The 25,865-nt window shown below is 41.3% G+C and overlaps 1 protein-coding gene across 5 annotated transcripts in view; it reads left to right on the top strand.

Annotated features, from left to right (window-relative positions):
* The window catches only part of DCX (doublecortin), a 112,153-nt gene that overhangs the window by 62,222 nt on the left and 24,066 nt on the right, over window positions 1-25,865 (top strand). For 3 of the 5 annotated variants that reach the window (XM_058536532.1, XM_058536529.1, XM_058536530.1), the window contains exons 4-5: window positions 14,121-14,223; window positions 16,594-16,731. In XM_058536532.1, coding sequence (XP_058392515.1) covers window positions 14,121-14,223; window positions 16,594-16,731 — 241 coding nt within the window. The remainder of the gene's footprint in view (window positions 1-14,120; window positions 14,224-16,593; window positions 16,732-25,865) is intronic. The other 2 variants (XM_058536533.1, XM_058536531.1) reach the window with 1 other exon arrangement.

Here is a 25,865-nt window from a genome sequence, read left to right as displayed (position 1 = left end):
ACTGTCAGAGCTAGAAGTGACCTCAGAAATCAACTAGTCCAGAGGTTCTTACCTTAGGATCTATAGATGGGCTTCAGGGAAATCCATAAACCCCCTAAATTATATGGAAAATTAGCTATATGTGTACACATATACATTTTTCTGGGGAGAAGATCCATAGCTTTCACCAAATTCTCAAAAAGGCTTGTGACACAAAAAGACATAGACCTCAAAAGGCTCTAGACCAGCACCATCACCTTACAGAAGACTAAACTGAGGCCCAGAGAGAAGCAACTTATCCAAAATTCCACAGTGAGTCAATGGCAGGTTTTAACCTAGAATCTAGGTAGATGTTAACTTCCTTTTTTTAACAAAGCTTTTCTTCCTCTACTGAATTCCAAAACCATACTCCCACTATCCTTTGTGCATAGCAGACATTAGATAACTGTTAAATGTAATTGGTAACTGCAATGGACCATACAAGCACACTCTCTTATTTTAATTGACCCTGCTAAAGAGAATCTGGAGTTGTGTGGGGCTCAGGGCCAACCTTAGAGCTTAGTGGTGCCAAGGGATCAAGCAGGGTTTTTCCACCCCAGTTCTCTCTGATGAATGGAGTTCTGTCTCGTCCCTGTTTTGCTGAGCCAACTTGTCCCCAGGGCCCTGTGAGAGGCAGGTGTTGGTCCTGGGCATGGACTCAGCAGCCCAACTTCAGCGCCTCTGCAGCTGTTCTCATCCCTGTGAGGCCCCCAGTGGGAGCTGACACAGAGACTCTTGGAAAATGGCAAAGAAAGGCTAAGGAAAAAACACCGTTGAGCACTGAGGGGTTTTGGTTGCCAGGCTTCCAGGGGAGCTGGCACTGTCTAGCTCAGGTTATTAAATCACAACTAGCTCCTGGGAAAATAGGGTAGAAAGTCTTTTTCCTTCCCATCTCCTCTTCTATGCCTCTCTTTCCAAGGTCACAGGTATTTTCATACTACCCAGAGTCCCCTACTGTATTTCCTTACCCAGGTCTCCCCATCTAAGGAAATAAGTGCCTTTGCTGTATAACTTAGGTACCCAGTGTGTAAGAGTGAAAGAAGCAGTCTTGAGTTCTAGTGTCAGCTCTGTAACTAACTAGCAATGTGATCTTGTCCAAGTCACTTAACCTTGATGGGCTTTCATGCTTCATTCATAAAAAAATGGGGCTAATGAACCAAATGAAGTAATGAAGGTGAGATCACTTGACAAATGAAAAACAGCAAAAGCTATGTGGGGTCATTATGACCTTTCACCATTCAAAGATAAATTATTTTAAATGTTGAAAAGAATAACTTTGAAGGCCAGTCACCCAGCTGAGATCTGGCTGCCTAGTTTCAGTCTAACTGGGTTTTCTGGGGGAAATTCCAGAATGGAGTGGGAAGGAGAGTCACTATTGACTATGAGTCTAAGAAGACCAGTAGAAGAAATCAGTTGACAGAAACATGATCTATTCCTGGAGTTTCACATGATACTTTACATCCTAGAGACCTATGAGAAAAGCTTCTAGGGGCCAGTCACTCTTCACCAGGCAAAGAAGACGAGACACCCAATCAGGTCTAGAGCTGGAGGTTCAGAGGAAGTTAGCCTCAATATGACTTACCATAGGAATAGGTAAATTAGCTTTCAGAAGGGCAGAAAATTCCCAGAGGGTGGCGCAAGATAGTGGGAACAGAATATCAATCCCTCCCTCCACAATCAGCCAGTCAACACTATTTCCTAAGGCCCTGGGAGGGGTCACGTGCTGAAGCTAAGCACCATGAGGCAAGACAAAAGAAATCAGAGACGTGATCAGTGCCTTCAAGAAATGGATACTTTGATGGATGAAAGAGGGAGAAAAGACAAAACCCATAGGGCAACCAAGGTGCTTAAAGAAATAATCTTTAGTGGGGAAGGGGGTTGACACTCTACTGTTTTTACGCAAATAATTGGAAAACAAATAGATCCAGAATTTAGTAAATAAGTCAATCTTTATCTCTTATGACTTTCTCCAAGATACAGTGTAGAGGACAGTGATCACTAGTAGTCTAGAATAACCTTATCATACTGTGATATCCTTAACTATGAAACTAAGATTTGAATATTATGGTTCTTACACTCTTCTTACTCTTGCTATTACTGATGATAATAATATTTTTTTAAATATTTGACCTTCTACTCTTGAACTTAGTGTGGATACGATGGTGAACAAGACAGATGAGAGCTCTGCTCTCTTGGAACTTATGTGGCTGTGGTGGTGGTTCTAGTTTAGATTGGGAGATAAAGATCTCTCTGAATAGGTGAAATTTGACTTCTGCTTCTGCAAGACTAAGTATTCTAAAAAAAACTGTCCTGCTACAATGCAACTAAATCCTGAGTAAATTGTAACAAACTTTATTTTTTTATATTTCTCTTTTTTTATCAGCTTTATTGATATATAATTCACATACCATACAATTCACCCATTTGAAGTCTGTAATTCAATGGGTTTTGGTATATTAGATTATTAATGTTTTTAATTGTGGTAATATATATATATAACAAAAATTTGTCATTGTAACCATTTTATGTGTGCAATTCAGCATTAATTACATTCACAATGTTGTTGAACCGTCACTGCTACCTAGTTTGAGAACTTGTCCATCACCCTACGCAGAAACTCTGTAATGGCTAAGCAGTAACTCTCCAATTCCCCTTTCCCTTAGCCTCTGGTAACTTCTCATCTACTTTGTGTCTCAATGATTTCATCTATTCTAGATATTTCATATAAGAGGAATCATATAATATTTGTCCTTTTATGTCTGGTTTATTTCATTTAGCAAAATGTTTTCAAGGTCCAGGTTGCATGTATCAGAACGGCATTCTTTTTATGGTTGAGTTGTATGAATACAATGAATACGGTATGACTCCATTGTATGTATAGACCACAGTTTGTTTATCCATTCATCTGTTGATGGACACTTGGGTTGCTTCTTCCTTTCGGGTATTGTGAATAATGCTGTAATGAACATTGCATACAAGTATCTGAGTCCCTGCTTTCGATTCCTTTGTGTATATACCTAAAAGTAGAATGGCTGGGTCTTATGGTATGATATTATGATTTATAATAAGAAACATATATTTGGTCCTTGTCCCTGTTTCTGGCACAGAGCTCCTAAAACCCTTGGAATGTCCTAAGTGATGAGAGCTATAAAGGTGTCTTTTGTTATGTTAATGAGATGACTTTTGGAAAGCACCTAAGGATGGGGACAGGTTGCCCGGAATCCATGTGATTAGAGGGTTGGAACGTCCAGCCCCACCCCCAGACCTCATGGGAGGGGAGAGAGGCTGGAGATTGAATGGATTGCCAATGGCCAATGGTTTAATCAATCATGCCTATGTAGGGAAGCCTCCATAAAAACTCGAAAGGAGAGGGTTTGGAGAGCTTTCGGATTGGTGAACACGTGGAGATTTGGGGAGAGTGGGGCATTCAGAGAGGACGTGGAAGCTCCTCGCCCTTTCCCTATACCTTGGCCTATGCATCTCTTCTATCTGGCTGTTTTTGAGTTGTATCCTTTTGTAATAAAGCAATAATCTAGTAAATAAATGGGTTTCCTGAGTTCTATGGGCTGCTCTAGCAAACTAATCGAACCCAAGGAGAAGGTCGTGGGAACCTCTGATTTGTAGCCAGCCACTCAGAAGTATAGGTGATAACCTGGACTTAGAAATGACATCCAAAGTGGAGGGGTAGGGGGCAGTTTTGTGGGACTGAGCCCTTAACCTGTCGGATCTGACACTATCTCCAGGTAGATGGTACCAGAATTGAATTGAGTTGTAGGACACCTTGTTGGTTTCTGAGAATTGCTTGGACACACCCACACATTGGAATTGGTGACTAGAACGTTTCAGTTGGAGTCAGTGAAGTGGAATTTGCTAGAACAGCTCTGGCTTATGGAAACATGTGGTTTGGGAAGAGAAAGGATGAGGGGGTAGGAAATGAAGAACCTTTGATTCCTGGGTGGCCACGTGGTCACCCATGATGTGTAGCAGCAGCTGTGCTGCACTCAGTTACTAAAGGTAAAAGTCACCAATGGAATTTAGTGATGGATCTGACTCCCAGATAGTTGATTGACTGGATGCATAAGAAAATGCAAATTAATAAGAGAAAGGCAAATGTTCAATCTCTTGGTTATTGTTATCTATAATAAACTAAAAGTAAAAGATAATAGTGTGTCAGACCTTGATGCTATACCAAATGCAGATTTTAGTGAGTCTGAGCTTTGGCCACTATCTTCAAACCTGTCCCCCAAGGTAAAAATTGTGCAGGGACAATAGAAAATACCTCTAAGACCTGTGGTCACCAAGAAGTTAGTCAACATGGGGGGATAGCAAAACCAAGAAACGACTGAAACAGGGAGTATAGTGTGAAGGAATGGTTTCATTTTGTAGATCAGTATCATCAGCTTCCTTAGGACCTTTACTGAAATGGGTTGTGAGAGTGACTGATTTGGGGGCTGTGTCTTTGGTTTTGAATGCTGCAGAGTGGAAGAGCGTGTTTGGGTTGATGCAGGACCCACAGCTCACTATGGAACAACACAGATGGCTATATGTGATCCAGACACACAGGAGATTGTTCCCGAGGGAACAGCCAGCCTGGTGGCCTGGAGAAAAGCCACGGTAAGGCCTGTTTATGTCCATCTCCCCCTATGAATGCCAAGTGGAACACCCCAGATGAAGCAGCTGATATGCATCGTATGCAAGCCACGTGGGACTGGCTTTATGATGGTTACCGAGCAAGGACTCGCCACCTGATGCACATAAAGAGCCAATTATTATGGCATCAGCCTTTGGGTAAAGAAAAATAGCTTTATTTGTGAGATTGATCTACAAGGAAAAGGGAGGCATATGCTCTGAGATCTGTCTCCCTGATCCAGGGTTTGGGGCAAAATTTATGGGATGAGGGGCAGGGTAGTCTGAAGTATGGAGATAGATGATTGGAGGTGAGAAGTGAGGTAATTGATGATCTGCACAAGCATAGTGGCTTCATGGCTCTTCATAGGGTGCATGTTCACAAAATGGTGGTGTTAGCATGATCTGAGGGTGGAGTTTTCAGCTCTTTGACATCAAAAGGGTCACTTATTGGGCATTTGAGCAGGCCCAGTTAATGAGTTGGTGGCTCAACTGGCCTGAACTGGACAAGGGTTCTCACTTCCTGAAAATCAACTCTCAGTTACTTTGCTGATAAGATGGGGTAAGTTTGGACTGTTCCTAGAGGGCCCATGGTTACATGATGACCGGGATATTCACCAGCTGAATATGCCCATTACCCAGGTCATGGTAAATGCTATGGTTAAGGGGGCCCCTTTCACATATAACCTTACTGCTGCAAAACAGAGGGACAGTCCGGGAAGCCTTACCAAATTTGCTGTCTCAGTCCCCTCATGGGTTTTACAGATGCTACTAAGAAATATTAGGTTAATTAACAAGGGAATGGGGAGAGGCCAAGGGGAGAGTCAAGGGACTATTCCCGCCAAGGTGGAAATTTTGAAACAGTTATTGAGAAATAAGGTAAATAAAGCAAATATTGATAGGAGTGAAACAGAGAGGAAACAGAAAGGGGAGAGTCACAGGACTCATCCCAGCAGGGTGGAAATCTTTAGATGGTTATTAGGAACTGAGATGAATAAAATGGACGTTGATGGTGTTAAAACAAAGGTTTTCATACAGCACTACCAAAGGTTGGAAGGGCCAAAAAGTCCCCATGCTGATCCTCAACATTAAAGGACTCCAAGCAAGTCTGCTCTATTTACCCCAATTTGTAGAAATTTAATCTCTGATTTATAGCCAGTTGGACAGAAGTACAGGTAACAATCTGGACTTGGGACTGGCATCTGAAGTCCAAGGAGGGGGGTCGTGGGAACCACCAATCTGTAGCCAGTTTGTCAGAAGCACAAGTAGCAATCTGGACTTGTGACTGGCGTCTGAAGTGACGGGGAGGCAGTCTTGTAGGATGAACCCTTAGCCTGTGGGAGCTGAGGCTATCTCAGGATAGATAATGTCAGAATTGAGTTGAATTGTAGGACAGCCTGCTCAAGTTGGAGCATTGCTTATTCGAGGTGTGGAGAAACCCCACCCTCACCCCGACATGTTGAAATTGAGTTCCAGAACGCAATTATATGGTAATTCTATGTTTAGCTTTTTGAGAAACCTGCCACAAACATTTTTGAATGCTTTTCTAAGCTTGCAGAAAAGAAAGGCAGAAGGAGGAAGAACCAGAAACTGAAACTAGAGCAGCAAGCAGTATGTAAAAGCTTGAGCTTCCCTGGAAGCAAAACCCCAGTGTTTTGGATACTAACAGAAATGTAGGGCACGCAAGGTCCTTAAAAAGTGAGGGATCTGAAGCCGCAACCTCCACGTTAAGCTAGGACCCTTAAAAGGCGATACACCAGAAACCTACCTGTTAAGTTTGTTTGTCTCTGTCATAACTCCGGGTGGGAAACAAAATAAACAAGAGCACTACTTGTACTGCTTATGTGGCTGTTGCTACTGCAAGTATACCCTTGAGAGGTTGCAACCCAAAGCTTGCTCTTTCACAGGTCTGGAGTTCAAATTTATACTATTCATGTCACAAGGGAAACTATAGCTGAGAAAAGGTGGCCCCACATTGTTAGTGCCCCTTGGCACCTGGCAGAAGCAAATTCATATCTTTTTTTGGAAGAAAATATCCCCATGTAGATCCCTCAGGATTCTCAAAGATTTAATTCAACTATATATGAGCTCACAATAAAAAAAAAATATCAAACACACAAGGAGACAAGCCACCATCAGGGAGAGTTAGCAGAAACAACAGATTTGGATTCCCAAGGACTTCAGATATTAGAATGATCTAATACAGGACACAAAATAACTTTATATGGATTGTTTAAAGAAACACAACATGTAATCAAAATGGGATAAGAAAAAGAGACTATTAGCTATGACCAGGCAAATTTGGGAGGGAAAAATGAAGAATTCCTAAAAATTAAAATTACAATCATTGAAATCTGAAGCTCAATGAGAGAGTTAAACAGCAAATTAAAAACTTCAGAAGAGAGAGAGAGTGAACTGGCAGATTTGAAGATATTTTCCAGAATGTAGCACCGAGAGATAAGAAGATAGCAAATATGAAGGTGAGGCTGAGACATGGGAGATAGAATGGGAAGATCTAACATGTACCTAATTTTAAAATGACCCCAGAAGAAATGCCTGAGATGTAACAAGAAATGGTGAGCAAATAAACTGGTAAATAAGTAGATAAATCTAAACAATATTGACAGTATAAAATAATTAAAATAATAATGACTAATTTGTGGGGTTAAATAAAGGAATTTAAATTCTAAGCAACAATGGCATGTAAGGTGAGCGTTGCTCAGACTTAAATATGTGATACTTTAGATTTGATTGTGAAGAGGCAGCCAGCCCTGTGACTATCTGGGAAGAGTACCTTCTAGGTAGAGAGAGCTGCAAGAGGGAAGGCCCTGAAGCAGGAAAGGTCTTGATGTGTCTGAGTAGCAGAAAGGAGGCCAGTGTGACTGGAGCAAGCTAGCATATGTGGTGTAAGAGATTGGATAATATAGAGCCAAGACAAAAAGTTTGGATTTTATTCTATCTCTGATGGGCAGGCTTTAGAGGATTTTAAGCAGAAGAGTGATATGCCTGATTAAAATCACAAAGTACTATTGTGACTGTAGTATGGAGAACAGTATGAGTGTATGTGAAGAGGGTGGTGAGGGTGTGCTGCCAAGAGTGGACACATGGAGACTGGTTATGGGGCCACTGTATTATATCTTAGACTAGGACAGTGAGATGGAGAAGGAAAAATGTGACTTCTAGTAAAAAAGGACTACCGGGTTTCTGGTTTGGACAATTGCAGGAATTGTGGTACCATTTATTGAGATGAGGAAAGCTGGAGGGAAGTAGGATTTGGAGAGGGAGAAATGAGAGTTTAGATTTAGGCATATTAAATTTGGGATGCCTATCAGACAACTGGAGCAATCAAGCAGACGGTTGAATATATGAGTCTAGCATTCAGGGATAAGAAGGGCTTGGAGATAGCAGGAGATAGTGTAAGTCATCAGTATATAGATAGTATGTAAAGCCTTGGGACTGGATACAATCACCTGGTAAAGAAATGTAAATGAAGAGAAGAGGTCTGAGAACTGAGCACTGGGGCTTTCAAATATTGAGGGGTCTGAAAGTGGAAGAGAATAGCAAAGGAGATTGAGGTAGGAGGAAATACAGAAGGCTGTGGTGTCCCAGAAGCCAAGAGGGGCAGGTATTTAAGGAGGATGCTCAGCTTACATCCAGTGTTGCTGAGGGGTTGAGTAAGATGAAGCCCGAGAAGTGACCATGAGATTTGACAACATGGAAGTCATTGTTGACCTTGACAAGAGCAGCCTTGGTGTGGAGTGAGGGAGATGGAAGCCTGATTGAATTGGGTTGAGAGGAGAATTGGAGATGTGGAAGAGAACATAAGATACTATAAATGTGGAAGTGTTTGGAAAACAGTAAAAATATTTTACAAATGCAAGTGGCATTGTTATTATTTCACCAAAGATTTTAGGGAAGTTTAAGACATCGAATAAAGAGATCTATGCCAATAGAGGCACTGCAGAACCAAGGAGCTGTTTGCCCAGGCGAAAATGTCATGAAAAATCCACAAGTAAGACTTCAAGATAACTCCAGGAAAACAAGTTTGATAAGAAAGCCAGGGTTGTCTCAGAAACATTGTCTCAGCTCACCAAGCCAGCCCTGTGCCAACCTCCAACCAGAGCCCATTCAGGGCTGGCAGGCAGGAAATATTCCAGAATGAGAGTAGCAGTAACTTTTAGAAAAAGCCTCATCCGTAATGTTTACTGAATCTTTCATTAACTCATTTTGTGAAGCTGGCCAGCCACCCTCTGTGGGCAGGGCACACTGTTGGCAAGACTAGGAAATCAGTGTGGTTTGTCTTCCTTGCCACAAGGTTCTCTCTTCTTCACCACTGGGGCTACTCTTCTCCCTATAGACATTCTGCCCTTCTCTTCACCCTGAATTCCACCAGCAGGCACCTGTGTTTTGTCTGTGCAGAAGGCTGGCAGACGGGTCTGGGCAATTGTGCTTTGGAGAGTTAAAATCTCTGTGACTATAGTCAACAAGATGCAGTTCTGTTTTCCAGGGCTATTAAAAAAAGGCATGTTCCTGCTTCTCTGCCTTTATTTATGCAGTTACCCAGAATACTCTTTACTCCCATCTCCGTCAACCTATATCCCACACATCCTTCAAGACTCAGATTTTGTGTCATCCCTGTGCAGCCTTCCCCAGTTCTCATGCTTAGAATTGTTCTCTTTGTCTTCTGTGCTCCCCTTGCTCTTTGTGCCTCTATAATAGTGCTAACAACTGTCTGCCCTGTATTCTATTTGTGTGGTTCTGACTTGCTTATTATGCTGTCAACTCTGAAGACAGGGGCCTTTTATTGTACATTTCTGTATCTCTCACATACTTCCTTTCCCATAGTCAGTGCTTAATGAATGAATATTAGTGGAATTGAACTTTCAATTAAAATATTTTGCATGTTGAAAGTGAGTCTCATAGATATACAAGCAAGACCTTACTTCCAGAGATAAATTTCTTTCTGAATGATTAGTGAAATGTAGAATCTACCAGCAGCAGGAATGTACAACTAACTGCCAGCATCTGTAATATGTGGATGGAGAAACTAACCAAGCTTAAATCAAGTCACAGAGTGAATTTGCCATTTGCAGCTAATAGACTGAAACTGCTTCCACACAGTCATCTGTTGTCTCCATTTCTCTATTTGTACTTCCACATTTAAGCCACCGGATGCCCCATGTAATCTATTGTTCACACTAATGCACAACCAAGCTAGCTTCCCTTCCCCCAATACCTGCTGTTTTTTTTTTTTAAGGAAGAACATTGAGTTAATGGTTTAATGTTAATGTGAATTGATTTTATTGATTTTGTGCTGGCAGTTGATTAATTACAAAGACAGGTGTCATGCTTTTGTGTTCTCGTCTCTGACTTAAATACACAAGTGTGACTCATACAAAAGCTGATGTCAGCAAGACCCTTGATCTCTGAGGATGCTCTAAGTGGTATCTTAATGATTATTATTTTTCCACTTCTGTTGCCACCTCATGACAGAAATTTTATCTCAAAAAGCAAATTTTCAAAATTATATATTTGCAATGTATGCTAAGGCGGACTTTGTATCACGTTACCTCCATGGAATTTTAAAAAGCAGATGTGAGTGTGAGTTTCGTTTGGGAATTATTTCCTACACTCCATTCTTTTCTTTCTTCTCTTCCTTCTTTTTCATCTTCCTCATTCTTCTTTTCCTCCTCCTTCTCCTTGTCCTCCTTCTCCACCGCATACACAGTTGCCAGTTACAGTAATGAATAGAAGTTTTCTTGTCCATAGATTAAAAATATGATCCATAAAGACGCTTTCTTTTTTAAATCCAGTAAAATGTTCTAATACATATTGGGCATTGATTAGGACAAGTGGGGACTCTCCTGTCTAGGCTATATACAAGCCTTTGAAGCCTGGACTTTAGGAAGGCATATTCTCTCAGGCAATTGAATCGTTTTGTCCTGAATTGAATCAGGACACCTGAGTGCTAGTCTCAACTCTGCCATGAACCATTTGTGCATCCTTGGGCCACTTTGACTTTGGCCACCTTTGAGTTCCTCATATTTAAGATGGATAGCTTTCTATTTCCCAACTCTGTGACAAAGGAGGGAGAGCTGTTGTGTTTCAATATCTAAGGCATTTGGGAAAGCTGGGTATCCACATGCACAATGTGAATTTGTCTACATTTGGGAGCCAGTAAAATGTGGGGTGTGTTCACACGAGAAACCTGATGCTGAACAGCTGGATTACAAAATGAATATGTTTGAAGCCAGCCACACCATTGTGAGTTTGTCAGAAGCATAGGGGGCTTTGCCTTTCTTAGAAGTTCCCCAAAGGAGGGGTTATCCAAAGGCTTTTCCCAAAGTCTGGGTGGAGGCAGAGAGGCCTGGGGTTGGAGGAGGGTGGGTCATTGTAACAGCAACCCCCAAAGCAATCTGTGAAGGCTTTGTTGTCCTACAATAGGATATCATGGCATGTCACTGCGATGACTGCTTTTGAGCTTCTGGTTCTTCTAGGGAAGCAATTTCCACAAATACCTCCAAAATGAAAAGTGCCTTTTGGGGAAGAGTTACTGTTTGAAGTATTTGCTCAATTCTTTTTATGGCTACTAGTTGGTTGAAATTTTCTATTTCTTTTTTAGCTAATTTCATTTTTTAGGTTTTCCTTTAAAAATCATCTATTTCACCTAAGTTTTCAAACTAGTCTTCATAGTTGTGCAAAGAATAACTTCTGAATTCACAGTCATTGTTCCTTTCTTGTTCCTAAATTTGTGTATTTGTATTACCTTTCAAAACTTTTGAATGCTAGTTCCTGTTGTCTTCCATGATTGATTTCTTCTTTCTTGTTCCTACTTTTCTACCTTTGTATATTCTTACAAGGCCTCCTTCTTATTTTCTTTACATTTAGTTGAGGCAAAAATAGCTCCGGCTAAATTCTCGCTATGTGATAAGCATTCTACCAGGCACCATAGGGAGGTATAGAGGGAGAGATAAACTTGGTATTTACATTCAGGAAACCTGTGATCTAATGGAAAGGACTAAGTGAGTACTCATGAAAATACAAGCAGGTCTTGAAACGAAGTGTTAAATGCTAGAGACCATTAGTGGAGGGACACCCAGGGGTGAGGCTTCCCTCACTCTTGATCAAAACTAAAGGCAGCCAGTTAGGGTCAGGGGCAACCTCGAACACAAAGGTGTGACAGAGATCTTCAGGGTCAAGGAGGTAGCAGGGGGTAAATAATTCAGAGACACACAATGTATCAAAGTTAGGGGCTCCAGATTTTATTGAGTCAAGATCCAAGATGTCAGTGGGAGTCTGCAGCAGGGTTCAAAGCCATATAGCCTCTGTATTGGATCTGCTACCAAGACAATATGCAGGATGTTTATTGAACTAACAGTGCAAGCCAGTGACTAGGTCACTTGGATATGCTACTAAATAGCTCCCATGGAACCTACAGATACTTCTACCCTAGCATTCATCACACTACATTGAAATGCTCTGTTTCCATGTATCTGACTCCATCAGATTGTGAGGTCCATGAAGTTGTGGCCTAAGTCTTATTCATCTTTGTCTCTCCAGTGCCTGAACTGTATGTAAGTGCTTTGTATTACTGAGTGACCAAAAGCACAGGCTTTGGAGTAAGATAGATCTGTATTTGTTTGGCTTCATTGCTTACACCCTGAGTAATTTACTTATTGTCTCTGGGCCTCAGTTTTCTCATCTGTGAAATAGTAATGATGATGATGCCAACTTCCAGGATTTGTCATGAGAGTAAAATGAGACGACATATTTGGAAGTACTTAGCAGAGTGCTAGTCACAGAGTAAACATTCAATTAGTGGTAGCTCTGATTGTTGTTACATGATTGTGGAATGAATGGGTGAGGGATGAGTGGGCTGAAGAAGGATGTTGGCCTATTTGATGAGGTCAGGACACACAGGGCTAGGAAGAGGCTTAATAGGAGCAACCTTAGGCAGTGTTTCAAGTCTCTCTCCCTTCTCTTTGCATCTCTTGGATGATTGGGAAGCTGAGAAAATAGGGATAATCTTTAAGCATCTCTCTTTTTTTTTTTTTGGTGAGGAAGATCAGCCCTGAGCTAACATCCGTGCTAATCCTCCTCTTTTTGCTGAGGAAGACCACCTCTGAGCTAACATCTATTGCCAATCCTCCTCCTTTTTTTTTCTCTCGCCAAAGCCCCAGTAGATAGTTGTATGTCATAGTTGCACATCCTTCTAGTTGCTGTATGTGGGACGTGGCTTCAGCATGGCCGGAGAAGCAGTGCGTCGGTGCGCGCCCAGGATCCGAACCCGGGCCGCCAGTAGCAGAGCGTGCACACTTAACCGCTAAGCCACGGGGCCAGCCCTAAGAATCTCTTGCTTTGTATAAAGCTTTCAGTCATCTTGGCTGGGGGAACAGGGATTGAATAGATTCTGGGTGGGGGATGATGCTATTAATATGAATATTTTTCAAATGTAACATATTGCTCTCTGCACCCAGCAAGCTGTTGTTAGTTTGTGAGCACCATGCCTTTGGAAAGCCAATGCTGGCAGCTTGAATGGGTAACTTAGAACAATTAGAAGCTTTGAACACTTTCAAGCTAAGGATTGGGATAAGAATGTTTTGACTCTATGGTTTCTCCTGGGGTTTCCCTGATGTGCTGGACTAATTATCAAATGTAATTAGGAAAGCTGAGAAGTGAGGAGACTGCAGGGAGCAGCATACTTTCCCAGGGACCCTCGTTTCTTTGTTCAGAAAAACGGTTAGGGAGACTGTCTCTCTATTGTGAAGAAGCAGGAATGCATAGGACACCAGAGGGTGGAAAGGGTCCTGGGAACGTGGCTTTACCAGCAGAACCTCAACCTTAAGGGGATCTGTTGCTCTTGATTAAGTTATAAGTGGTTAGGACAGTTTTCCGCTCCTTGTTCTTCAGGGAAGAATGGTATTCTTGGCCACTACCAGGTTCTTAGTCTATTTTTACCAAAAGTCCAATTTTTGTGAGTTCACAGTAGTTAAGAACTGGTATCTTTCTTTCAAAACTCATGAAAATGAAGAGAGAAACTTCCACGTCTCAGTCAGCCACAGAGTCTATCCACCGCAGGCTGCATATCTTTCTTATCTGCCTTGGCTTACACCCCTGACCACAGAGTTGGACTAGGAGCACTCTGTCTTTGAGGCTCTGAGAGAAGATGACATTTGTAGGGCCATCTGCTTGCTGACTTTTATTCAGAGGGGGGCATTCCATTTGGACATGGTCTCAAAGTTACTCTTGATGCAACGGAAATAAGACTATCACACATGAAACATGGCACTCAGTATATCTTTCCTCACTAGATGCCATGGTACAGACTATGAGCCTGGTATTTTCAGAAAAAGGAGATCCTTGGGAGCTAGAGATGATGGCCCAGAGATGAATCTTTGTTCCCCTGCCAACATGGTATGAAGTTCATTGTCACAAGATCATCAAATATCAATCCAATGTTTCTGCTTTTTCTGTAGGTAACCTGTCTCCATGATTTCTTTGGTGATGACGATGTGTTTATTGCCTGTGGTCCTGAAAAATTTCGCTATGCTCAGGATGACTTTTCTCTGGATGAAAATGGTAAGCACAACCACTGGATTTTATTGCTCCATTGTTCTCCCTCCTTCTATCCCTTGGGATTTCCATGGGTTCATATGGCCTGAAGAACATCCATAGGTGGTCCCTCGAAGGCAAATATTGTTAGTCTTTCTCCCGTATGTTTGTATACACGAGTCAATAAGTGAAAGGTTGATTGGATGTCCCAGATACCCAGCCTCCGAACACAATAAAACACACTATCTGCCCCAATAGTGACCATATTTCTTGAACCACATATTTTGTCACATGGGCTGACAGGCACAATCAGACCAGGGGAAGGAACATTTGAAGTCAGAACTTGGACATTGTATATATATGTTTTTTCTAGTGAACATCTTCTAGCTATTTGGCCCATGTTGATGGTTCCATTTTAGAAAGATTTTCCACTGTGTTCTTGGTGTCAAAACTTTTCCCTTTTCCCACCTTCTGCCTTGCTGCCCCATCACCCCTGCTTTGTGACACAAGATTCCAAAGGATTGTTAATTTCAAGAAAAAGGGGAACATCTGTCCATCTCCCTTTGCTTGAGTCCAAGCTCCAAATGTAAGCTAATGGTGAATTAGTTCACATAGCAACAGGGTTAGGATATGATCCTAATGGAAAAACACATTCAAAACATATTTCCCAATTATGAGGAGTGAAGTGTGAGAAAAACAAACTGACTTGTACTAATATAGACTTGACAAACAACTCAGTGACAAGGACCCTGAAAGAGGTGGCATTTCTGCTGTGTTCACTTTGAGAACAGGCAAATGACCATAAAACAGCTAAGCAAACCCCAGGCTATGTCCAATTTCCTATAGCTTCTACATCTCCAGCTCTGGACAGTGATCACTAAAGTTCATCAACCAGAACTAGAAGTAAAACAAACAAAAGCTTTCTGCTTAACTCAACTTCCTAAAAAACTCAATTTACCAGAAAAGATTCCCAGAAATAAGATTCCAGAAAAGAGATACCAGAAAAGATATATCAATGTATCTTTAAATAGGAGGCGACAAGGAGGTGTCCAAAAAAAAAAGACTCCCTCTACCTAGCTGTTTGGTTCCCCTTTGAGCATCACAGCACAAGGTTGAGAAAACTACAGTGGAAAGACACTAGACTGGGACTCAGGAGGCTTGGCTGCTAGTCCTTGTTCTGCATTTTCTTGCTTTGTGTCCCTAAGCAAGAAGCTTTAGTTCTTTGTTATACTTTTGTTACACTTTGTTATACTTTGTTATACTTTTATTATACTCATCAGCAAAATGAGTATAATAATCCTCCTAATATATTAGCATAATCAGTGCCCCCAAATTACCATAGTAGGGATGCTGAGAGACCTGCATAGAACGGGTGCTCCAAACGTGTCAGTCTGGGGTTGAGGCAAGCAGCAGAAACATTTGTCAGACTCTCCCACACACCCACGAGCTTTCTATAAGTTCTGAGTGGCAGAGTCACTGGTGGCCCATATTTTCATTAAACCAGCATAGGGGGCCGGCCCCGTGGCTTAGTGGTTAAGTGCGCGCGCTCCACTGCTGGCGGCCCGGGTTCGGATCCCGGGCGCGCACCGACGCACCGCTTCTCCGGCCATGCTGAGGCCGCGTCCCACATACAGCAACTAGAGGGATGTGCAGCTATGACATACAACTATCTACTGGGGCTTTGGGGGAAAAAAAGGGAGGAGGATTGGCAATAGATGTTAGCTCAGAGCCGGTATTTCTCAGCAAAAAGAGGAGGATTAGCACGGATGTTAGCTCAGGGCTGATCTCCCTCACAAAAAAAAAAAAAAAAAAAAAAAAACAGCATAGGGGATTATGATAATGTGCATTGAAAGTCAAAAACTCTATAAATGCAAGTAGTGGTGGTGGTAGTCCTAGTGCTTATTTATAAAATGACATGATGTCCCTAGTATGCCTATTATAATACATGGCATGTAATGAACAATAAATGGTAGCTCCCTTTCCCTTGTTTAAATTATGCATGAATGTTTCATCTGTGGGGCTACAACCTCTGAGCTGTCAATCTCTTCTCCAAGGAAATTAATTATGCCAACAGGTGCTATTCTGAGACATGGCTGGGTTGTCCACAAATGATTGAGTTGACTATGTAATTACCTACCTGACCTGCTTTTCAACTCCTTCCCTTGTTTCCCTAATCCAGGGATTAAACACCTGGCTCAGCCCAGGTGACTTTTGAAGGTTTCTCCCATGCCTCCCTCCCCAGAGCCATCGTTCCTACAAACAATGAGGGCCACCTCGTAGTCCTCAGCCATTAGGTGCTTTGGTCTGTGGTAGTTATTCCAGTTTCCGGAGGTTGGTAATATGCTGAACCTCAGTTCTCCCCTGGCTCTAGTAAGCAGTCTGTGTCTTTTCCACCAGAGTGCCGAGTCATGAAGGGAAACCCATCAGCCACAGCTGGCCCAAAGGCATCCCCAACACCTCAGAAGAGTTCAGCCAAGAGCCCTGGCCCCATGCGCCGGAGCAAGTCTCCTGCTGACTCAGGTAACGACCAAGACGGTGAGTGCTCTTCTCCTAACTGTGCACGTTGACTTCATTTACAGAGGCAAATACCCTCTGCATGCGGAGGAATGAGTTCCTCATGAACACCATTGTGTCTCCATGATACCAATTCTATCAATTTAGAGATTAAACAGACTTGTTTGGACTCATGGAGACGTATTCATAACCTTGATTCTACTCAAATGGATGCAGACCAGAAATCTGGCCTCTTTGCCATGCTTGCTGTAATGCTTGTTGTCATGGTTGTCTTCATTGTCATTGTCTTCAACATCATCCAGCAAAAGCATAGTCAATGAAACAATCGAGCCAAACATAAATTTGAAATAGAAAATCAGAATCAAAAATAAGAATGTAAAAAACTGCCACCCAAAAGTTTCAACATAGTTGATGCACTTGAGCTTCAAATTTCACTTTAAACTATTTAGAAGTCAAAACAAAGAGAGAAAATAAATTGCATCATTCTCACAATGAGAAAAGAAAGTATAGGCCAGGTTCTGAAAGGAAACAAAGAGATTTGTCGTATAGGATTTTATTTAGTGGGTAGTGAGTGATCTAAAAAATGTGGTTCATGGATCACTGCCAACCCATGAATTATTTATTAGTCTGTGATGAGATTAGGAGCTTGTGCCAAATGTAAATCATGCCACTGAGCAAACTATTTACTTCAGCTGACTTTTTTCATAGAATGTCTTTATTGATAAAAGGCAGCAGTGTTGTTTTTACAACACTGGTTTACGCTATGGTGCAAGGTCTTGCACCCACAGTTTGAGTGGTGCTGATCTAAAGGGCAAAAGGCCACAGAAGTCCATGTTTAGAAGCTTAGTAGACTCATGCAAGGACAATTTGAGTTCTTCATGATAAGGAAATTAGATGGTCCAGAAGACTTACAGTGAACCCTGAGCCTTGGGAGGACAAATATGTGAGAATTCTTCTAGTCTGAGAGCCTTGGGACAGAGAGCATAAGCACCCTTTATCTCTTCTTCAATTTGAGGCAGGTTGAACAGCCTATTGGCTTTGAAATGCCTGTGTCCTAGAAAAACAGCCTATCCTGCTGTTCTTACATTGCCAGGAGCATGCATATCACCAACCATCTCTTCATTCTCAGGCAGAAGGAACTAAACTGTGAAGAGGCAGCTCAGATTTTTCATTCTTCCGTGTCTTTGCACACCCTTTTCCCGTGCACCTGGAATGCTATCCCTCTATCTCATCATTCTTCTTTGCTTGAAAAATTCCTATTCATCCTTCAATACTTCAAATAGAAATAGTTGTTTCATTCTGGAATATCATAGCATGTTCTTCATATGTCTGGGATAACATTCACCACACTGTGTTGTAAAGTATGTATTTATCTGTCTACTCCCCCAACTAAATACTGGACCCCTCAAGGGCAAGATGTCATGTTCATTTTTGTATCCTCAGTGCTGAGCACAGTGCACAGGTCCTAGTAGATGCTCAAATAATGCTTGTGAATTAATGGTTGTGTAAGAGCACCTATTTCACCCAGCATGGTGCTGGAGACCCAGTAAGCATTTAGGTAATTTTTGCTGAAGGAATAAAAACGCATGCATTTGGTGATATTTTGGTTAAGTATACAGAGCAGCACATGAATCTATCTAAGCAAATCCGTATTGCTCAAACTACAAAGACCTAGGGTTTAACACTTGGATTGAGAATGAAATTGTTTGTACAGATTCTAAGCAGGGCCTTCCAAAAAAAAATGGACTGTAAACATTTGATCAAGATTCATAAAGTCTGGCAATAATCACTTAGTTAATCGTTTTTCAGAAATATCACTGGTTATTTCTGGGATTACTAACCTGTATTACTTATCTCTTGCTATGAAACAAATTACCCCAAAACTTAGTGGCTTAAAACAACAAACATTTACTATCTTACAGTTTCTGTGGGTCAGGAATTTGGAGTGGCTTAGCTGGGTGGTTCTGTGGCTCAGGATCTCTCATGTAGTTGAGGTCAAGGTATTGGTAGGGGTTGCAGTCATCTGAAGGCTTAACTGAGACTGTAGAATCTACTTCCAAGATGGCTGTTGGCAGGATCTTTCCCCAGACAGTGATTCAAGAGAGTGAATAAGGAAGAAGATGTAGTACCTTTTATGATTTAGTCTCTAAAGCCACATACTGTCACTTCTGTTCTAGTCTATTCATTAGAAGCAGTCACTAAGTCCAGCCCACATTCAATGGGAGGGGAATCAGGCTCCACCTCTTGAAGGGACTAGTTTCAAAGAATTTATGGACCTATTTTTAAACTACGACATAACCCATGAGTTAGAAATGCTGATGTGGCAGCAACTTGAAGTAAATAGATTCTCTTTGCAAACTATATCCAATTGGATTACCCAGAACACATGAACACAACCACCTGTAGTTAAACACAGGTTAAACATATGTCAAATTATGGATCTCCAGCAGGCTACCTACAGTTTCCCTTCTACAAAATATGCACTTCACTGATTCTAAGATATTAGAGACAGAGCAGGAATGCATTAGGACTCTATGAATATTTGTCAAATTGAAAGGAGTTATAATAGATCCCAACCCATGCTTAGGCAGACAAGATCTGCTCTTGCTCCTTCAGAACTCCCTTGCTAAAGAGAAGGAATGAGAATGTATTACACATACCAGATAAACAGAGTAATCAATTTGAGAGGGGAAAAGGGAACTTTACTTGGCAGATAACAGAATTACAAACAGCCCCTCTTCCTTACCATTAAAAAATCTAAAGTGGTTTTCTCAATAGAGAGAATTTAAATCTTCATTTCAGATAGTTCATGAACATAAATGAAGCCAAACTCTAGTCTAGCTAGCCTTCATGGCAATTTCCAGATTGTTTGAGCTCATCTCAGATGACGTGTCTAGAGCTGCCACATGATTTCAGCCTCAAAGTATAAAAGGATCCACGTAACATAACCTTGCCCATTCCACGGCAGTGTAGAGCCAACACCAGGGCATCTACTCAGTGAACATTCCACAGTGGCAAAGCTGATCTCAGTCAAAATAGTACTTCAGGTAAGGTTTGGATTTGACATACCCATTTTCCCCTTTCTACCTCTACCTCACTCAGTACCTTTCCAATCTGGGAGGAGGAGGAGGATAGGATATGGAAGAGGAGAGGGGGACATCTCTCTAGGAAGGCCCAACTACCCCACTTCCCAGCTTTGTGACTTGGGACAAGTTTCTTACCTTCCTTAAGACTTGGTTTCCATTTTGGATAAGACAGAATTTGCATCTCTATAGATAAAAATCATTTTCCATTCTTATCAGTTATTTCCAACTTACAGAGTTGTACAACAGCTTTCACAGAATCAGAATCAGATAACCAGAAGGATGAACTATAGACAATGCATAGTTTTGTATTAGCATAAATTTGTCCTTATAGACATTAAGAAGAAAGAATTATTTCATAAAGTGTCAAGGTTTTTCTGAGCTGTTAGCATGGGATATACTCAGGTTAGTATACATTTAACCAAAGAATAATGGTGTTGGGTGGGGCTGAAATTCTTTGTTCTTTTCTAGGACACCAATGGTAGTACCACCCTGTTTCCATCCTGTGTTAGTCTGTCTTGGATCTGAGACTTGTGGATGGATTCACATTCCTTCATTCAACCTGAGTAACTAAAGGTTGTGGAAGATAAGGCCATTTCTAGGGAATTTTAACTACCTTCCTTTGAAGATAAACAAAAGCCAAAATTGTTCCTCTTTAGTACGGACTCAAACCAAATGAAACATTGGCTCAGTTCAGGTTCAGTTAAAGGAATGTTTTGATGTTCTAATTCATTAGAAAATATATAGGTTTGATTCTGGTTTGAACAAGTTTGCTAGATTTTCAAATACATATATTTAGTCAAATTCATGGTTCAATTAATATGTGGGTTCAGTTTGACTTGAGGTTTAGTCAATTGATGCTATTTGGTCTGTAATTTGCATCATAATTTGATTCCTTATTCCTTAGTTCTTAAGTTGTCTCTTTCCTGTTCTGTCCATGAGTAAATAAAAATTCTTCTACTTTATTCCCTCCAAGTTCAATCCCCACTCCTGCCAATAATGTGTTTGCCCCAAATGGAATGTCAGTTGCTAGGCTCTAAACTCAAGTTAAGGAAGGATTTGGTTGTCTATATAATATTGCTATAAGGAGCTCTCATTTTCATTGGGGAGAGCTGATGAACTCTTAGATTCCAAGTCCCATTAGCCATGTCTATCTTTGAAGAAGGTCATGGGACTATGGTAAGCAGATAAAATCTGACCCCAGAAGGTTCCTTATGGGATGTTTGAAGAAAGCTTGTGCAGTGCCCCATTTCGATTAACCCAGGGCTTGCCATTTTGATGGGCAAAAGTAAGCCTGGCTTCAGAACTAAAGGAAGACATTTCTAGTATGTCTCTCTCTGTTTCCATTTCAGCCATTAATGTGTTAATTTTCCCTTTATGCAACTACCCCCAATTGAATTGAATTGAATTGAATTGAAAGGACAAAGTAGCTAGTTGCTGGGAAGAAATCTTTTCTTTTCCTTTCTTTCTTCTTTTTTTTAAGGAGCCTCCAAGGAAGATAATTACCCACCCTGGTAGGCTGAGAAAATTGTAATCTGATAATTAGTTTGCTATTCTTCAACAGTAAGTCATTGTTGTAGCAACCCAATATTCCACACCCTCCTTCCCTCAACCTATGTGCACCTATTCCTGAAAATCAAATCTTCGCTGTTCCCAAACTCCCAAGAATAAATGGCTTCTTTACCAAAATACACAATCTTTGAAAGGGGAGGTCAAGGGACACAAAACAGCAGGCTGGGGGTGTCCATGGGAGAATTGTATCTGGGAATCTTTCTCCTCTGAACTGAACAGGCTGCTTTGGGTTGCCTAAGATGGAGGGATGTAGCTGTTTAGACCTTTCTAAATGTGACTGTCTAGACCAGCTCTGTCCAATGGAAATATAATGCAAGCCACAAATGTGAGCTTTGTAAGTAATTTTAAATTTTCTAGTAGCCACAGTTAAAAGTTCAAAGAAATGGGTAAAATTAGTTTTGATAATATATTTAATTTTACTCAATATATCTAAAATATTATTATTTCAATATGTAAGCAATGTATGAAATTGTAAAGGAGATATTTTACATTCTTTGAAATTGGGTTGTAGTTTACACTTACAGCACATCTCAATTCTGACTAGCCACTCTTCAAATGTTCAATAGCCACACGTGACTAGTGGCTACGTATTAGATAGCACAATACCTTTCTTCTCCATCTAAGCGAGGTTCAAGATAATGATCTTTTACATGAATTAAATGCTCTGCACTGTGTAAAATATTTCCAAATTCATCACCTCAGTTGTCACTCATAATAGCACCATGAACTAGGTTGGGAAAGGATAATTACCCATTTTTTTTAAATAGGGGAACTAAGATATAAAGAGGTTCAGTATCTTGTGGTCTTCCCAATGTCACACAACTATTTAGTACCCAAGAGCCAGAGCCCAGCTCTCCTGACTTCCAGGCAGGCAGTCCTTGCAGTGTCCTTGAGGCAAGGTGTGAGAAGCTCCAGAGTGGTGAATAGAAAGGTTTCTGTTGGACAGTCCTTGCTTCTCTGCTTCCTTGCACCTTCCCCCACCTCCATGCAAGGGATGTGGGGAGGCAGGGGAGTGGCGCAGTATCTATGTCATTCTCTTTGTGCTACATAAAGCACAGCCATGAGTAATTAGGTGCCTTTGTTTCCAATGCCCAGTCCTAGACATTCCATCAGCTCCCTTACTGTCACTCTGGGGCGAAGTGGTGCCCTTGGCAAAGCTATGGGAAGAGAAAAACTTCCCTTGGCCCATCCGCCATTCTGATTCTTTCTAAAACCACAGTTATACATAGTTTAAGTGGAAGAACTGCCCTACTTCTAAGGCAACTTTTCTGTTGTCATTGGAGAACCGCTCCAGGAAATGGTTGGGGCAAACAGTATAATGGGGGCCACTGACCACTCCACAGGGCCTGGGATGTGGTGCTTTTGACCCATATCCCTGCAATAGGACTCCTAGAAACCTGCTGCAGCCTGGGACTTGTGTTTAATACAATCGAATCTCCAAAGCTTTGGTGAGGTACCCAGTAGTGCTAGGTGCTATGAGGAAAGGGAATGATAAGACAAATTCCCTGTCACTAAGAAGCTTATGATTTATTTGGGGAACCAGTGTTCATATAAATTTAACAAAATAATTTTATTTGCAAATACATATATAGTTCTTATTATGTGCCAAACAACTGTTCTAATAACTTTACATGTATTAACTAATTTAATCTTTACAACAACTTTATGAAGTAGTTACTATTATCCTCATTTTGCAGATGAAGAAACTAGGGCATACAAAAGTTAAGTGACCTGCCAAAGATCACACAGCTAGTAAGTGGTAGAGCTGGGATTAGAACCTAGGCAATCTGGCTCCAAAGTCTACAATTTAACCTTTGCCCTGTGGTGCTAAATAAGAGTTAATAGCAATGGTTTGTTAAAATGCCAAGTGAATGAGGGATACAGGCCGTTAAGAGCTATTGGAGTTCATGGGAAAGAGAGCTCTTCAGGGGTTAGGGTGCTAAGGGAAGGTTTCCTGGAAGATATGGGGCTTGAAGGAGAGTTATGTTTCAGTTGATAAGGAAATGGATATTTCTGTCAGGGGAGAAAGCATGAACAAAAGAGCAGAGATGGAGATAAATATAGCACACCAGGGTACAGGGAGGCGACTGTTAAATCTACATCTCCAGCCCCAATCTTCCTTCTGGATGTCAATCCCATGAATGCCTACCAGAAATCATGCTTATATATGCCAAACATAATGTGTCTAAAAATCAAAAATGTTTCCTCCTCCCAACTCCCTGTCTGACAATAGAATCAATTCTATTCTATTTCCCAGCCCCAACATCTTGGCATATCTTTGACTCTTCCCACTCTTTAATCCTTCATGTCCACCATATCCTGCTGTTTTTGTTGTTGAACCTTTGAAACATCTCCACATTACTCACACAGAAGTCCCTTTCTTTCCCTCATCACCTCATGCTTGGATTACTCCACAGACTCCCAAGTGGTATCTCTGCTTCAAATCTCTGTCCTCTTACACATCTGGTGTGATGCCATCACATTTCTCATCCTAAAACACCATGTCCATTGTGTTACTCCTCTGCTCCAAAACCTTCAATGGTTCCACATTGCATTCATTGACTGCCTCCCCCCAGGGTAATGCTGAGAGAGTAAAAAGAGAGAAGAGCAGAGGTCCAAGGGCTGTGTTTTGGGGAACACAGCAACAAAATGCAAAAACCAGAAGTAACGGGCTTCACTCAGGGAAACTTCAGTCCTCTAATGCCTGATCTGCTAGCCGAAGAATTAGTCCTCAGCCTATATAGATTGGTCAATCTTCAGTGCCTATATATTGTATTGTTACTCAATTCCTTCATTTCTAGTAGTGGTGGTAGTAATATCAATAGAAGATGTCATCTCTTGAGCCCTTCCCATGTGCTAGGCACTTGGCTAAGCACTTTATGTATAGTTTGTCATGTAATCCTCAGAACAACAACAATTGGGATCTACATTATTTTTATTCAAATGTTCCAGTTGGGGAAACTGAGACTCACAGAGGTTAAGGTTACACCCAAGGTCACACATCTAGGAAATGGCTAAGCCAGGATTTAAACCTTGACTGATTCCAAAGTATGTGTTCTTTCCACAAATTAAGACCAGTGTAGTTTGTTCTACTTCCTGACCCATAAAACCGGTAGTGAGCCTTGACAACAGGCATGCTGGACCAGAAACATATTTTCAGCAGAACCGCCTTCAACAGGAAATAAATGTTGTCAGCCTTATCAGGCCTGAAGAAACAATCCTGGCACTTCCATCAGCCTCTTTACAGATATCCTCTTCTTGGAGACTGATCTGTGTCAAAATATTGCAGGAATGGGTACACATATTTATTTTGCAACAGGGAAGACTCTTCTTTCCTTTATTTAAAGGATTCACAACTGCATGTTGTCCAAGACTCTGTAGAGAATAGATTTAAAATTCAAATTCTAACTTCTGAAGTTACAGTATCTCGCAACCTATGATTGAATTTGGCCTGAGAACCAGCCCTATGGTCAAATCAGTGAAGAACTGTTCCTGGACCCTCAGTTCTTGCTTCCCTAATGGATGGGTCTGGGGAGAGACACAATAGCTTTTCCACTGAGCAGAAACAATTAGCCAAACCAATCCAAACATCCTGCCCAATGGCTCTTTGGAATGAATGTGTGAAAACCACAGGCTCTGTCTCTTGGCCTTGTTCTGAAGTAAGTTGAAACCACCTTGATTCTACTTGGGTGGCCTTCCAGAAAAAATCCCTGTATATGTAGGGAGAAAATGGGGTGTCTTCAGACTGGAATGAAAGAACACTTGGAGAAAATGGAGTGTCTTCGGACTGGAATGAAGGAACACTTAGAGCATCTTAATATGAGAAAAAATGAGGAAATGGCTGAATTGTGTATTGAGATCTCACTCTGAAAGGCATTAGGGAATTAGAGAAGACAAGACAGAGAACCAATCACTAAAATCTCACAGTGGGAGGTATGTGATGTGCTAACCTTAAGGGAATTTTGAAATGAATCTGAGCAAATCTCTGAGGCTACCGTCCATTGAGGAGAGGCAGTTTATACCCTTTAAGCAAGTCATACTCTCTCTGAGCCTCTATATCCTTGTGATTAAAAAGGAGACCAGTAATTCCTGGCAACCATCTCTTGGGGTTATCAGGAGAATCATGTGAATTCATATATGGTAAAGTGCTTTGAAAACAATTGTAGAAATACAACCGCAATTATTAAGGTGGCTCTGAAATTAGTATCATGGCCTTCTTTTGGTAGACTGGGGTTATCTTCAGTGAGCAAATTTCAAATTAGGCATCAAACCAAAGCCAAGATGTTTGTTTTTGAGTTGGGCTCAAGTGTTGGGATTAGAATGGTGGGAAGGCCAGAGCTAAGAGAATGAGCCTTAAATCAGTTTGGTCTCCAGTCGAAGACTGGGTGAAATGCAGGTGCTAAAGCTGGCCCTTTTCTTCCTGTGCCATTCTGGCCATGTGAATTTGAACACAGAATGTATAATGACTGTCTAACTCGCTGCCCAGACGGTTATTTAATC

Source organism: Diceros bicornis, chromosome X (assembly GCF_020826845.1).
Source record: "Diceros bicornis minor isolate mBicDic1 chromosome X, mDicBic1.mat.cur, whole genome shotgun sequence".
NCBI classification, from domain to species: domain Eukaryota; kingdom Metazoa; phylum Chordata; class Mammalia; order Perissodactyla; family Rhinocerotidae; genus Diceros; species Diceros bicornis.
This window is presented reverse-complemented; position numbering and strand designations above follow the sequence as displayed.